Source organism: Aythya ferina (genome assembly GCF_964211825.1).
Source record: "Aythya ferina genome assembly, chromosome: 3".
NCBI lineage: Eukaryota > Metazoa > Chordata > Aves > Anseriformes > Anatidae > Aythya > Aythya ferina.
The window spans coordinates 71,134,740-71,150,373 of NC_140298.1; the positions used below are offsets into that span (position 1 = coordinate 71,134,740).

The 15,634-nt window shown below is 50.6% G+C and overlaps 1 protein-coding gene and 2 long non-coding RNA genes across 4 annotated transcripts in view; 2 read left to right on the forward strand and 1 right to left on the reverse strand.

Moving 5' to 3' along the window:
* The first annotated feature begins 3,622 nt into the window (after positions 1-3,622).
* FOXO3 (forkhead box O3) overlaps positions 3,623-15,634 on the forward strand; it is an 80,600-nt gene continuing 68,588 nt past the window's right edge. Inside the window, exon 1 of one of the 2 annotated variants that reach the window (XM_084515202.1) lies at positions 3,623-5,216. In XM_084515202.1, the coding sequence (XP_084371328.1) occupies positions 4,611-5,216 (606 nt within the window). In that variant the 5' untranslated portion in view covers positions 3,623-4,610. The remainder of the gene's footprint in view (positions 5,217-15,634) is intronic. The other variant, XM_084515200.1, reaches the window with a different exon arrangement.
* Positions 5,337-11,781, reverse strand: LOC311434787. The gene is made up of 2 exons (XR_014691729.1): positions 11,642-11,781; positions 5,337-11,296 (listed from the first exon to the last, which is right to left on the reverse strand). It is a non-coding gene; the product is annotated as an uncharacterized lncRNA (long non-coding RNA).
* Positions 12,326-13,683, forward strand: LOC311434789. Its single transcript, XR_014691731.1, has 3 exons — positions 12,326-12,502; positions 12,760-12,835; positions 12,930-13,683. It is a non-coding gene; the product is annotated as an uncharacterized lncRNA (long non-coding RNA).

Consider the following 15,634-nt stretch of genomic DNA (forward strand, 5'->3'; position numbering starts at 1 on the left):
AACTTTGGAGCCCATTAGCCAGTTTTAGCCAAACTGGGCAGAAAGGCTAAAGTCTCAAAGTCTGAAGCTGGCTGGCTCCTTGATGACATTTTCTAATCAGTGCTCAGGTTGCTCTGAATCGGGCGCAAAACCTGCTGCCCTTTGCCCAGCCCATGTTTAGTAAGGAACTGTGGGAAGAACAAAAAAAGAGTCAGAAGTTGCCGATGGGAGGGCTAGGCACAGTTATTGCAGTGGGCACGAAGCCTTTGGAGACCTGGCTGCAGGTGGCTCACAAAAGGGCCCGTTATGTACTTGGTTGTGTGAAGTCCATGCAGACAATGCAGCCATTGTTTAAGGTAACTGCAATATAACATTGTCTTGCTGAACAGCAGTTACACTTTACAATGGATGGTGATAAGGGTGAGGAAAAGTTCCAGGTCTGCCCCCCCACACCCCAAGGCAACTTTAGCTGTGCCTCCAAGCATACACCTATGCTTCTGCAATAGCATGTTTGTAGAAAGAGGCAAAGCCAGAAATGTGACCTGCACTTCTCCAGCTACCAGCCCAGCGGGAATGTAGGTTATGGCAGAAGGAAGGAGTGATCAGATCTGGGTTACTGCTAGAAACTGGTGCACGAACATCTGATGAGAAGCTGACTTTCTGAATCAACAAAATGGAAGACTCGGGAGGAAAACTGAGCTGACAATAGCCTTCTGTAGTCGCACATAAAAGCTTAAAAGACTTAATCTCAACAAAGAAAAATCACTTACAAGGAATGCCACCCAGAGGGTTGTCATAGGACTGCTACTTTCCCCTAGGCACTATGCCATAGGCCCCTCATCTCATGGGTCTTGAATGGTCCATGTGTGACCTGGATAACACACAGCAATGACTCAGCTGCAAAGGAGCTGTGACCCTACTGGATCCATATTGGCTCCTGTCTATGGCATGGAGAGCAGCTTTTAAAGGAATACATAACTTAAAAAGGTGTAGGAACACATACATTGTTGTGGAGGTCCTCTGAATTAGATCATCCCTTGCTGTATGAGCATTTAGTAGTCATAAAATATTGGAACTTCTTTCTTTCTTTCTCTCTTTCTCTCTTTCTCTCTTTCTCTCTCTCCCTCTCTTTCTCTTTCTCTCTCTCTCTCTTTCCTTCATTCTTCAGTGAATCCTTCCTGTGATTCAAGGAAAAGGCATGGTTGCATAGAAGTCACTGAACTCCGTTTTCTGTCCAAGAACGTGATTGCCACGCAACCCTCTCTGCAAGAAGGTGGCTGCCTAATCCACCATGCTGGATACTTGTTCCTAATATCTGCTCTCCCTACTCAAGTGTATAAAAGGAGGTGCGGAGGAAGACACAGCACTGAAACACTCTCAGTCTAAGTAGGCACAGTAAGTGAGTGAGTTTTTCAGATGGCCTCGGGGCTGGCCTAACTTTATTCCTGTTGAAGTTAGCGATAAAACTCCCATAAACTGAGACTTTCTGAAAATCCCACCCTTGGGGCATTGAAGTACTTAACAGAAGAGACTGGAAATCGTGCAGGTTTTAGATTCAATTTTGATCAGTTTTTATACTTCGCTGCAGTGGTCCCAGTCACAGCACAGTGGTAACAACGGGTTCCTCTGTCTTTCCATTTGGCTCGCACACATCTGGTAAGCCAAATGTATAGGAACAATTAAGCTGTGGTTTTAATCCTGCCTCTAAATGGCACTATAACGCGCACGCAAATGCTGCGCGGAGGTATGGGGAACCGGTACAGTGACTTGCACGATTAATGCTGCGTGGCTGCAACACCCGTGGATTTTGAGGAGGAAAGGTAATCCTGCAGTAAAGGGCCGGGGCTGGCACTCGGGAGATCTGGTTTTATTTCTCAGTTCTGACACGGGCTTCCTGTATGACCTCAGCAGAGTCATGTAATTGCTCAGTGCCTCAGTCCATCATCTCTTTAATAGGGTTACTACTTATTTCCTTTCTCCCGCCCTGGCCTGCCTTACTTAGGCTGCAATTCTGTCTGGGAGTGGAGCATTTCTGACCACGTGCAAGGCCTTCACCTAGTACAATGAGCCCTAATGGCAATGCCTGTGCAGTAATGCAATGCCAATTAAATAAATAAATGAAGACGATAATATCATTTAGGACGAGATTTTCAGCTTGTAATCCAGCCCAAGGTCAGAGCGCTGCAATTCCCCGGAACCTCGGGACCTGAGGAAACGCTCTGTGGGGAGGTTTCAGCACCAGCCACGCACAGCCCCGAGCACCGGCAGATTTTGGGAAAGGCTTTGGTGTCCGGCACAGCTTGGCAGCTGCTCTGGCTCTGCTGCATGTCACGAGCAGGGCCTCCTCGTGGACGAACGAGGATGTTGGCCAAGCACCTTCCCATCACACACCCTCTTGGTTCGTGACTCTTCAGTGTTACTGCACTCCTCCTCCCCTAGCAGCTGCTAGATAGTGTTCCCAACGCCAGCATCAGTCGCTGGTGGTGTCCTTCTGAGGGACCGAGCTGCCTCGCATTCCCGTGAGGGGCCGTGTCGCAACGAGAGCCGCAGCGGGGCACGTGATGTGGTGACCCAAAAGGGAGCTGCGGTGAAAATCATTTCCATGACCCGAACCTGCATTTATTCTGATTAATTCAGTGTCTCCTGCTATATTTAGACAGCTGAGGATTAATTGTATGCATGCTGAAACGCTGTCCCTGGTAATAAAATCACGCTGAACTACTCCTAACGAGTGCCACTTGAATTCGAAGCCTATCTGGAGCCGGAGGGCTTTGCCCTTACTTAGCAGGACGTGTGAGGCATCCGGGATCAGGGCCTTACTGCTCTCTAACCGCACCGAACGGTTTTCAAACCTCGTCGCTCGTCTGTGATGCCAGATAAATCAGGAACAATTTCTCTAGAAAATAGCAGTTCTATGGAGAAACGCTTCAGAAGCACGCGTGCTTTTTTTGTCTGGTGCCCGGGTCGACCCTGTTTTTGCCCTGAATCTAGTCCGTGACGAGGCTGACCCAAGACCGGGCAAGAACTGATAGGTACACGTCGCTATGTTCTGTATTTGTAACGACATCCGTATTAATAGCTCTATATCCTTCGGCTTTGTGGGTCAGCCCTTCTCCCAACCCGTAATTAGCGGCGTCGTCAGGCGAGCTGCTCCGGCGGGCTCTCTGCAACAGCCTCGTGCTCGGGGCAGCGGGACTGCGTGCACGTGGGTGCGTGGAAGTCCTGAGAAGTGGCAGGATGAATCGGGCTCCCCAAAATAAAGCTCGCCAAATGTGACTTGTACGCAAATTTACATCCCGTGAGGGTGACCTGGAGGGGAAGCAGCGTGGCTGCGGCCGCCAGCGCTGGTTTTAAGGCAGAGCCAGGTGCTGAAGATGGGTTGGACGTGAGGAGAAAACCCCAAGCGTCGCTTAAAATCCACATGAAGCGAGGAACATGGGGTCCCTCGCAGCACCACGCCGCACTCTGCACCTCCCCCAGCACGCAGCCACTCGCGCCGGCCCCCAAAAGCCCCAAAACCTCCCCCAGCTCCCCTCGGGGACCAGAGGAGGAGCCGGGGCACAGAGGAGGGACCCAGCCCGGTCCCTCCCCGCCGGGGCGGCCCCTGCGCGACGCCGCCCGTGGGCGGGCCAGGCGGCGCCGTGCGGTTAGGTTGCGGCTCCCTGCGTGCGCCTATAACTTTGTGTTGCTGCCCGTGGTTGTTAGGAGGAGGAGGAGGAGGAGGGATGTGCAAGGAGCCGGCGACCAGCCGAGTGACAGCCTGCTGCTGCTGCTGCTTTTCGGGAGGGCTGCGGCAGCCCGGCTGCTGGCATCGCTCGGCTCTCGCCAGCCGCTCGCGGAGGCTCCGCCGCTTTCGCCTCCTTCGCCTTTAAAGGGAAGGCTCCGAGGAGCCCAAGGCGCAGGAGCAGGAGGAGCAGGAGCAGGAGCAGCAGGAGCCGTGCGGCAGCGCTGCTTTTGCCTCCCCGGCAATTGGGATCGCTGCTGCTGCCGCTGCTGCTGGCGGCGAGGAGGTGGCCGCGGACACCCCCCCCCCCCCCCCAGCATCCCCTCCCGGTGCTGCTCTCCCCCGCTGTGCCCGGGCTCGGGGAATGACTTGAGCGAAAAGGGGGGAAAGCTGTCAAGATGGCAGCAGCAGGAGCAAGGAGGTTATGAGCGTGGTGTTGCTGCTGGAACAAAACCCCTGCTCGGCGGCGGCGGCCCTGGGGAGGGCTGAAAGCTTCCGGACCTGTTGGAAGACCGGCGATTTGATCTGCTCCTCTGCCTCTCCCTGCGAGAAGAAGGATTTTATCGGCGATTTTTTTTTTTTTTAATTATTATTATTATTTTTTTTTTTTTTCTTGAAACCCCCGGGGTGGCCTTCACCAGATTTTTGGGGCGGAGGGGGCACCGCGAAGTGACGGGCTCACGCTAGCATGCACCTGGCCGGCTGCAAAGACTCGGGCTCCCTTTAGGGCGCTCTGAAGAAAAGGAGGGAAAAAAAAAAAAAAAAAAGAAAAACCACAAAGTCTCGGCTGCACCCCGAAGGACCGGAGGCTCCGGGACCAAAGGGGGGTGTTCGTGTGTGTGTAGGGGGGGTCCCGTCCTGTCCTGTCCTGTCCTGTCCGCATGGAGTGAGGCGCCCCGGGGCCAAGATGGCAGAGGCGTCGCCCCCCGCCCCGCTGTCGCCGCTGGCCGTGGAGCTGGACCCCGAGTTCGAGCCGCAGAGCCGCCCCCGCTCCTGCACCTGGCCCCTGCAGAGGCCCGAGCTGCAGCCCAGCCCCGCCAAGCCCCCGGGCGAGCCGCCCGCCGACGCCGCCTCCATGATCCCCGAGGAGGACGACGACGACGACGAGGGGGGCGCCTCGGCCATGGCCGTCGGCGGCGGCGGCGGCGAGGAGGAGGCGGCGGCGGCCGCTGTGGTGCCGGAGGAGGCGGCTCGGCTGCTGGCCCCGCTGCCCGGGGGGGGCTCGGAGGGGCCGAGCTCGTCGCCGGGGGGTGCTGCAGGAGGAGGAGGAGGAGGAGGAGGAGGAGGAGGAGGGGGGCTCGGAGGGAGCCCGGCGGCGGCGGCGGCAGCGCCGAGGAAGTGCTCGTCGCGGCGCAACGCCTGGGGCAACCTGTCGTACGCCGACCTGATCACCCGCGCCATCGAGAGCTCGCCCGAGAAGCGGCTCACCCTGTCGCAGATCTACGACTGGATGGTCCGCTGCGTGCCCTACTTCAAGGACAAGGGCGACAGCAACAGCTCGGCCGGCTGGAAGGTGAGGGGGAAAAATTGGGGGTCGCCCCGTCGCCTGCCGCGAGTGGGATGCGGCTGCCGGCGCGAGGTTTTGCTTAAAAATAGGTTTAAGGGGGATAAAATGGGGTGGGGGGGGTGTGGGGTGCGTTGCTGGTGCCCTGTGCAGGTGGTGGAGTGAGGGGAGATGCTGGAGCAGGCTGGTCTGCTGTAGGTGGGGGCGAGCAGGAAGAGCATAAAAAGTGCCCCCAAAAGTCTAAAAAGGGCTTTATTTAAAGCCATAAACATAATTCTCAAAGGCTTGTTGTTTTGAAGTTGCACGCACCGTATGGCTCGCGATTGCAGCGAGCGGAGTTGCTTTCACGCAGCGCCAGCCCTAGTCTCAAAGCTCAGTGCCAGAGCAGCTCCTGTTTCCTTCAAGGAAAAAAAAAAAAGAAAACACACAAAAACCAAAACCACAGCAGCACAGCAAACCCAGCGATCTGCCACACGTGCCCCACAGGCAGCAGAGGGAAACCCGGGGCTTGGCGTCTCTCCGGGACGCTGGCCGAGCCGTGGAGCTGGTGGCCGTGTGGCCACCCCGCACGTTGGCTTGGCGTCCCCTGCACTGACGGTGCTGCTCTCGGGGCTCTTCCTCCCGTGGTGGTGCCAGCCAGCAGCCCGGATTGCTGCCGTTTTAATAAATGAGACGAAAAGAAGCCGATGGAGCCCGGTCTGTGGGTTGTTTACCCAGCGCACGCGGCGTGCAGCTGGGGCTTTGCTCTCCTGTGCACAGCCCGAGGCCTAGCAGCGGCTGGTGCGGCGTGCGAGGCAGGCTGCGAGCTCGTCCCGGACCTGCTCCGTCCTTCCCTGCTCCCTAGGGCCGTCCCTCGGCGTCCCCGGTGCCGAAATGTCAGGTACATGCAGCCGGGAGGGTGCTGCTGGATGCGGCTCCGGGCAGGGGAGGGAGATCCCAGCGGGATGATGTTCGGGGCATCCGACGGGGAGTGAGCAAAAGGTAAATTGGTGGGGGAGTTTGTTGGTTTTACGGGGAAATCGGCTTTTACCCTGCGGATCTCTCAGTCTTTGGAGCAGGGGATAACTTCTGTGCGGCAAATCAGTCAGAGCTATCGCAGGGATGAAACGTCTCCGGCTGTGCTCGTGCCAGCAGCTCTGTCTCACATTTCGGTTCCCGAGTAGGACCTGCTGTCAGGAGCTGAATTTTGCAGCTGTACGGTTTTTACCTTCCAGACAGAGCCCTGTAGAGGAAGCATTCTGCTGATGTGCTCGTCTCAGGCTTGGGGAGATACGAGCACAAAGTTTATATCGGTGGCACAGCTGGTTTGAGACAGGGATCGGTTGTGCAGCTTTCGCTGCCGTGCGAGGTGCAGGGCTTTGAAGTGACTTTACGAATGTGACACGGATCGTGACAAAGGGTTAAACCTCACCACGGCAGCCCCGGCCTCCCTGAGTGGTTTGGCATCATGTGCAGAGAGAGGCAGGGGCTTTAGCTGTCAGCTGCTGTGACAAATCCCGCTTTTTTTATCTGATCCTTTGAATTTTCAGTAAATACCTGCCTTGAAAGACAACTCACCAGGTTATCAAGCTGGTAGCATTTTGGCTGAATTGGGTGGCAAAACTCCCATTCGCTTCAGCAGAAGCAGGATCCGGGCCGTAACGCCAAGTGCTTTACATTGATTAGTATGCTTAATACAGTCACATTTTTTTTTTCTGACAATTTATACTGTTAATTTGATATTGATTCCTTTTCTGAGCAGCATTAACTGGTACTTGGAGCTAATTAAAATGTTAAAAACTTGGATCCCTTGAGATTTCTCCGATATAATTTAGTTCAGAAGTTCCTCGCAAGCCTTCAGGATGACCTTTTGCAGAATACGCAGGCACATCGGTGGCAGAAAAATCTCCCTCTTTAAATGACTGTGAGCTGCCTTTGAAAGTTAGGGTAAGGCGTTGGGTCGTGTTCAGGGAGCGTGCGTTTGTGTGTGGGTGGTAGGGGCGTCCTGAAAGGGGCAAAGGAGAGGTCAGGAGCTAATCATTTGCTAGGCTTCCAGAACTGCAAAATGCAGCTCCTAGCAGGGCAAGAGTTTCTTTCAAGCCGTGCCTGTACGTTCAGGAGAGAAATACTTCAGTCGCCTGGAAAGTAAATGAGTTTCTGCAGAGGCAACACTCTTAAATAGAGACTCCATCTTAGTCTCCCGATGCTAAAACACATTATATGTTATTATCATCTCTGTTTCCCTCACAGGTAATGAATACAACTCTTCAGGAACTAATGTCAGCTTTTCACATCAGACTTTTTTTCAGAGTGCTAGTTACCCTGAGGTTTTAAATGAACAGAAAATACTTCTGCATCAGGAGGCTTTTATCTTAATTTAGAATATTTTTACACAACTAAGTTCATCCTTGAAGGCTGTAAGTACATTTAGCAACGTTCTCCTCTAGCCCTGAGAGGGAAAATTGTCATATTAAGCAAAGGTAACTTGTTTGGTTATGTATTATTATATGTGAAATATTAATGCTGTTTCCAGTGAGATGTGCTGAAGACCATAATCCGTAAGCATAGCCAGGATTACACTCCTCAAAACAATTATTCTAAGAGCTATAAATTAAAGTTACAACTATCGTTCGGCTACACTTTTTTTTTCTTTCTTTCTTTTTTTTTCTTTTTCGCCTAGGGCATTAAAGCAGAAGTGAATATTTCAGATGTGGTTAGGAAGGCATATATTACGTTTCCGCTCCTTCAGATAAGGTTTGCCCCGTGCACACGCCAGCAGCCTCCTTGCTTTGTCCCCCGGTGGGATGTCAGCTACGCCAGCGCTGCCTGGCAGCTCAGAGGGGCAGCAGCCTGCAGGGCGTCCCCCTGGAGCCGGCGTGCTTCGCGCGCTGTTGCATGCCACCCTCAGCCCGGCTCGCTGCGATCCTGCGTGCTTTTGAATCACGGGGAAGGATTTAGATGCGTGCTTCGATATCTGCTGACTGTCTGGAATAGTTGTGGCAAGGCAGCGTTTAAATCCGCTATCACCAGAGCTGGGGGGAAAGGTTTGCGAGGGAGCTGGCTCCACTGCAAGGCCGGGTGTTGCAGTTACTTCCACGGGGTTCCTCGATGGGTAGAGCTCCCCGTGTTCCCAAATACGAGTGTCTGTTTCCTGACCCACGTCCTGCAGTCGCAGAACTAGTGTGGTGACTTTTTTTCTCCCATTTTTTTTCCCCAAATACTGAGGATGCAGCAATTTGCTATACTCCATAGTCTTAACATAGAAAACCAAACAGCCTTCTATCCACGTTTATAGTAGAGGTTCCTGGTGTCACCAGAGCATGTTGAAGTACTTCCCTACCTTTTCCTATAACCCTATTTTGTGATTTATTGCAGCACTGTCTTGTGAAACGCAGCCTTTTCTGCATGAAGAGCACACTAGGGGGACTGTTTTCCTCTTGGTTGAGCAGTATCGCAAGACTGCGAATCTGGTCCCTCATACGCAGATATCAGTAACTCCCAAATTTAAATACAGCTGATTTGCTTAGTTTTGCTTTTATACCAGAAGCTTGTTTGCTTTACACCTGTGGCATTTGTCTTCCTCGAGAAAGATAAATACTAACCGCTGGGATATTTACTTTGGAGCGTAGATTTTTGGAAACTTTGTACACAGACGTTCATTACCTTGCTTTATTGACCAGCATGTCCTGAAGTCTTGCAATTCCTTCAGCGTGGCAAACGCGCGAGTCTTTTCTCTGATTACTGAGACTTGAAAAGACTCGAGAAATTTGCCAGCCATGTAGACAGATGCCTAAATCTGTTAGCCAGATGCTAATATGCAAGATGTGTGGGACGTTTTTTATCATCTTTTTGCAAAGGATGTGGGAAGGAAGCAACACCACTCTCTGTTCTTCTTATTTCTTCTTCCTCAGAACAGCAAATAGCTTCTTTATCAGGAGCAGCAGTGTAAAACTAGAATTTGCATCAGCTTCATTTTTCTCCGTCGCTTTCTTTTTAAGACTTTGTTTCCCAGTTAACTGCTAGCATTAGTATTTTTTTTTTCCAACCTTCTATTATATTCTTTTTTTTTCCTAATTTTGAGCTGCCTTGCTTGCCCATGCAGAAGGGCTTAGGTTACAAACTATAGTCTGTTCATTTTAAGTTTTGATCTAGTGGGGCAAGCACGGGTTTAAGCACGTGAATAGTTCCTTGGGACTTTACTGGGATTACTTGTGCGCTTAAACTTACAGCTTAAGCATTTTACCTGACCAAAGCCTTACTAGGCTATAACTTCACGAAATGCTCTGTAACATTTGTAAGTAAAGTTTGTGCTGAGCAGAACAGAGAGATACACAATTCCAGCCCCAAATTCAAAACTGCTAGGTGACAGCTTCTTGCATCAAACAGGAATATAGTTTAGTGTCAAAGTAATAAATGACTTTTTAAACTTTGCAGTAGAAACCACGTGTAGCTACTAGCACACATCATGAATCTCTATCCTGATCTCATACCTGATCTCACTTTTCCCTTGCTCATGCGGGCAGGTAACAGCTATTAGAGGAGAGACAGGTCTTGAGTAGCTCTGGAGAGTCACTGACATTGTTTCCTCCCCGGTGCGACAGCAAGGAGCACGTCTGCTTAAGGGCTTGCTAAATACAGATATAAACACATCGCCTCGGTGAACGTCATCGGCTGTAAAGAGTCACAGGCTCTGGTATGGGCAAACAAGTGTTTTTCAGGAAAGATCCAGTCTTCCCCATGTTTGTGCAGTAGGTTTCTGGGCACCAGGCACAGATTACAGTGCCATGCAGTGAGAAGGAGATGATCACACTGGGGAAGAGAGGTGGGCAGCACTCCTGCTGTGGGATGTCCTGCCTCCACTTGGCTTTGCCCACGTACAGCCAGCAGTGTCTCTTGCACGAGGCCATTTTGCGTTCGGGTCATTTTGGTGCTTCTGCAAGCCAGGAGCTTGGAGGAGTGAACAGGGAGAGCGTGCAGTCAGCATGAAATCGCCCCCAAAATCACGGCGGGTGCACTTCGTCCAGAGGGGGTGAAGCGACCGTCCTGGGGATGAGGCACATCTCAGGGCGAGCAGCCAGATCATTTCTCAAGGTGGCAGCCTCCTAAATGTGCCCTGCAAGGTTTTGGCAGCCAACTTGTTGGTGTGAAGTCTGGAAACTCCGCTGTGAAGATCGCTTCTTGCTTGCAGGGCGATTACAGCGGTTCGTGGTGCAGCAGCAGCTTGCCAGGGGAGAAACCAAAAATGCTCCCGAGTGCAAGTTGCTACTCAGACTAAAACCTTCACATGTTCTTGTTTCTCTCCCGCTTCTGGAACAGCTCTCCTGCTATCTCTGTCACGGAAAAAGTGCCCAAGGGCAGGGTTGTAATATGGCAGCTAGAGATTACCTTTTAAAGGTGTACGGCCCTCCTCATCTCGAGGCAGGATCTCTCTGGAGGAGGGTGAGCTCCAAGCATCTGACTGACGTTCCTGCTGCGGCCAAAAGCTCCCGTTCCCAAATCCACGTGGGAAAGGGGCCACAGCCTCGGCGTGTCCCGGGGCTCAGGGCCCGCAGCGAGCACCGGGCCCGCCGATAATGCGGCGCCGAGGGAGCCGCGGGTTTTTTGATGTGGCTTTTCTGGGGGCTGACAATCCGTGCAGCGGTTCGGTAGCACAAAAAACCAAAATGTTGAAGTCATGTGTGCCGCCGTTCGGTTTTCAGTACTGCAGGCTCAGCACATCAGGAGTTAAGTGAAGATTAGGTTTAACCTTTTGTTGGCTCTTTGTTTCTACTTCTACAAACTTGGACTGTTCCTCTTTAGTACAATTTCCTGAGCGTTGCCACACACTAAGCTTGGAAAATGAGGTGTATTTAGCCAATTTATGGCCTGACATATGTTAATTAACATTAATTACCTGCTTGAATAGTCCATTTAGCACTTATTATTAAAAAGTGGCTTGTCTACAGAAGGGGATTTTCCTTCGGAGGGAGATGTTTTGTTCTAACTTGCTTCAGACCAAGCCAGGATGGGGCATACCGTGCTTCTTTGCGAGGCTGTGCCGGCTTTCTTGTGCTCCAGTTGTGTGTGACGGGATACCATACGCTGGGCAAAAGTTGTCACGGGTCTAAAACCTGTGAGATGAGGACAGCCATAAGCAGAGATCACTCGCCCAGTCTCCAAAGTGCCAGTATTTCGTTAAAAATCCCATTCCTCGCTTCTCCAACCCCCAAGTCCTCATTCCTGTCCCGGGAGACTCCAGAGGTGTTATTAAGGCTATTGAAAGATCCCTACCGATACTAAATGCCTCTGCAAGGTTTCACTGATGGAAAAACGCCTTTCTGGGGATTTGTACTGATAAATGCCTTGCGAAGATTGGGTCTGCTAACACACTTGCAGTAACGAACAGAATTAATTGCTTGCTTGATCAAAACATGCTATGTACTCGCGAGCTGAATTATGAAATGCGGTGTTCTCACTTGAACTCGTTTATTCAGCAAGGTGTTCTGCTTTTTTTTTCTTTTTTTTTTTTTTTTCTTCTGCTTGTATTTTGCTATTAATTTCTGCCCCCGCTGGCAGGGCCGGCGCTCGCTGGGGTCTGCCCACCCCAGGGCTTTCCTGGACCTCCATCTCCTCCTGAAGAGCACCCTGGGGACGTGCGTGACACGGTCCTAAGGAAAAGTTTTGGGGAGGTTTGCTGGCTCCCCAGTCTCATGAGGAGGAAGGAGCCGAACCGGGCTGGATGCCAGCGTTTTGGCAGGGAGGTGACATCTGTTTATCGTGGCCCCAGAGGGCTGGGAGGCCGGCAGATAAGCAGGGAGGCTGGTGAGGAGCGGGCGCAGCCTGCTGTGGGAAAGCAGATAGAGGGGCACCCAAACACGCGGGCACGCGGCTGCGCAGCTTTCAGTGGGGGCACAAATCCTTCTGCAGGGGTCCAGCCCAGTTTATCACAGTCCACAGGTATCTGAGAGCAGGGCCTGACTCTTAAAATTCTAAGATTTTTTTAAAATTCCTCTTAAAATGTATTTATTTCAAATAAATTATTTTAGGACATGACTTCAGCGTTGCATTTTTTTTTTATCTAGAGTGTGGACCACATTATCTAGATATATCCTCCAGTTATGCATCTCTTAAAACCTCCTGTATTTTTTTTTTCCTCTCCGTGCAAGCTCTTCAAGCAGACATTTTAGCGCTCTGTAGATGGGTGGTGACAAAAGGTCGCCCCACCTTCCCACATGAAATTCGCTGTGTAAACACACTTTAAAACGCAAGACGTAATCCAGATTAAAACTTTCTGACCGGGGTGTTTGTGAAGTCAGACTGTGAACTCCTAATCTTGGGTAAATATATTTGCTAGTGCTTCATGGAGGATTTATTGGTTTCGTATATAAAGTTCTAGATATGCTTAGGACATAAAATGGGTTCCTGATAAGAGTGAACAGCGCTAAACAAAGAGGGTTTCAGTGTAAGACTTCCACAGCCTCCTTTTTTTGCTGGTTGGTTTTGCTCTGAGAGCAGTGATGCGGTTTCTTGAAAGCCTATAACCTGTTGTTTGCTATGCAAAGCTGCTCTGGCCCTTACCTAATTTCAAGAGAAGATTTTTTCCAGGAATTCTTAGGAGAAGGTGACGCCGGTTCAGGCCGTGTCCTGAGATGCGCTGTAAGCTGAGACCGGTGAGGCCGCTGTCCCTGCTTTGTGCAACACTATCTGCTGGGTTTAAAAGTGTGGGGGAACTCAAAACCATTTGTCTGCCATGTCGGGTTTCAGAGCGACTGGTACTTCTTGAAGTATTCATCAAGACCTGCAGCGGGAGGCGGCTGTGCCTGCTCTGCCTTTGGAGGAGAATAGCCTTGACGCCAAGAGCGATGCTGCCACCGAGAAGCTGTAAAAAAAACCCTTGAACATTTTGTGAACCTTGTGCGAGCAGCTTCTACTTCGGTACAGCCTGAGCCACGTACGTGGCCCAGATAAGTAGGCCACGTCTAAAATCTTGGAACTGAAAATGGAAATCGTGTCAGAGCTCTGAATGGCTCGGGCCAGAGGTTTCCAGCCTGCAGACCTTCCGTGATTATTTGCATCGTTACGGTGGCAGTGTGATTCTCAACTTCCCCAAGCTGATTTATTTCTTGCCCCACTGCTCTTACAACTTGGTTCCTGCGTGGTGAAAGCACTTCAGATTAAAACGTGTGAGGAGGTTTGCATAATTGAAGTGAGAGAGAAATCTCTTACGAAGAGGGGTTTTCCAGAAAACCCTGGGAAAGGGAGCCATAAAGTTACAAAGGTGTTTGAAAATCAACAGCAAGGCCATTTGAAGTAGGAAAACTGAGGGAAAGTGGGGGGTAGGAGGAGGAAGGGCACTGCGAGCAAGCAGTGGGAAGTAAATCAACCCGAGGTATGTCTGTAGGCATCTGATGTCTACGGGGCCTAGTGGGGTAGCTTGGAGCAGGTGGAGGAAGCATACTGTTTACCTAATTAGAAACATAAATAAAATCTTTCCAACGTTTTACTCAATTAAAACGCATCGGAAGCATATGTCAGGCTTCTCACAGCCAGGAAAGCTCGCTCGTGCCCCGCCGTTCCCCGGGGAGGATCTTCCTAGCCCACCTTCTTCAGGGCTCTGTGGGGTAGCAGCCCTCCTGGCCGGAGGATGCAGGGGGAGCAGTGGGATGAGGTGTGTGTCATTTGGGGAACTGGAAATTTGAGGAAAAAGGTGATGATTGGAATCAGTGAGGGCAGGATTTCACCTCTGTGTGCTTCCCGAGGAGTGGTGGTGGGCAGCAGGGCCTGGGCTGCTGCACGGTACGAGCAGCTCCGTCTCCCCAGTGGATTTTAGGCACCGAGGAGACAACGATGATGCTAATTGCAAGAGAGACTACTTAACTGCTGTGTGCTCTGTTGGAAACGAAGGGGGAATAACGCTGATTGAATGACCTATTTTGACTTTCTCAGTGTAATACGTTTAGTGTTGTAGTCTGTTTCTGGACGGTGAATTATAATTTTATCAAATCCTGCTGGAAATGGGTACAGTGCTGGGTAAAGGATTTCAGCCTCACAGTTTTAACCACGGAGTTCCTCTCGCCACTTGACTTGGTGGCAAGAAGAGCTTTTTCTCTTTCATCTGGAAAGGTCTTTTGCTATGCAACACAGTGACAGCAGGTTTTTTTTTAATACAAAATAGGGACCTGTCAGGAAGAATATAAAACGGGGCACTGAAGGAGTCTAATTTAGAAGCAGAAAGGGCATAAATCTCCACCTCTTTCTGATGACAGTAGGCCAAAGTACAGAAATGTTCCTCTGCTTGTAAAATGCAGCCCTGATAGCAGGAAGAAGTTGTGTTAAAGGCACAGCTGTACCTAACCCCGCCGCAAGTTTTTCCACGTTCTTTGCAGTACAGGGCTGGATGTTACATAAGGGGATTCTTGGATGACGAAGTGCCTCTGTTAGGATGTGCTCTGCTTATTGTGTAGTTACAGAAATTGTTTGCTGTTTTGGACCAGTGTCAGGCAGCATAATACTGAATAAGTCCCAGATGAATGTGGGTGGTGAAAGGAGAAAAATGACTTCAAATAAAGAGGGGTATTATCAACTGAACAGCCAGCGTTGATCCTATGGTGCTGAAAAATGGAAGCAGAAAAGAAGTAGTCTATTTTTTCTTTTCTTTTCTTTTCTTTTTTAAAATGGAAAATCTTAGCCAAAGGATCTGTTTGGACGAGAGTTTGGTGCACTTAAACTTGCAGCAAGCTGGCGTTGGCGCAGCAGTGCCGTGAAGTACACAGAGAGAGGCCGGGAGTACAAACAAGCCTCCCAAACTTGAGCGCGTCGTCAGATTCTTTGTCCTTTTAGGACAACGTGACCTGTAGCGTCACTTGCAGCTGCTGGATCCAAGAGTATAAATAGTGAAAAGAACACTGATTTGGCCAGGAGAAAATGTTCATTTTGGGTTTTTCCAACAGCTGTGTCAGGACTTTACCCTGGCAAAAGCTTCTCACAAGTCTTTTTTTTTTTTTTTTAATTCAGGCTCGTACTAAGCATGTAGTATGACAACACTTTCTAGTTAAAGGAAAAAAAATAGTAGCAAGTTGAGAAATAATGTGGATTTGGTGTACTCTCAGCCTGAAGGAAAAACGGTTTGCTCGAACACTATGGTAACAATAGCTTCAGAAATTAAGTATGGATTTCCTTCGATTGTAGTTGAATCATCACCTCTTACTAAATTTATCCAGTCTTGAATGCCTGGTTTCTGGTTTGACATTTTCCTTTGGATGGTGGTTGCTTTTTTAAAGCTCCGCATGGGCTGAGGGATGATAGCTTCCTTATTTTCTGCAGGAAACGCTGTCGAGTAGCAAACCACTGATTCCTCCTCGTAGCTACGGACGAGCTCAGGGCCGCAGCTTTAGCCCCAGATATGGCGAGTGGGGTGCAAGCTATGGCAGCCACGTGCCTTTCCCATCTGCCAGGAGCAGACAGGGAGC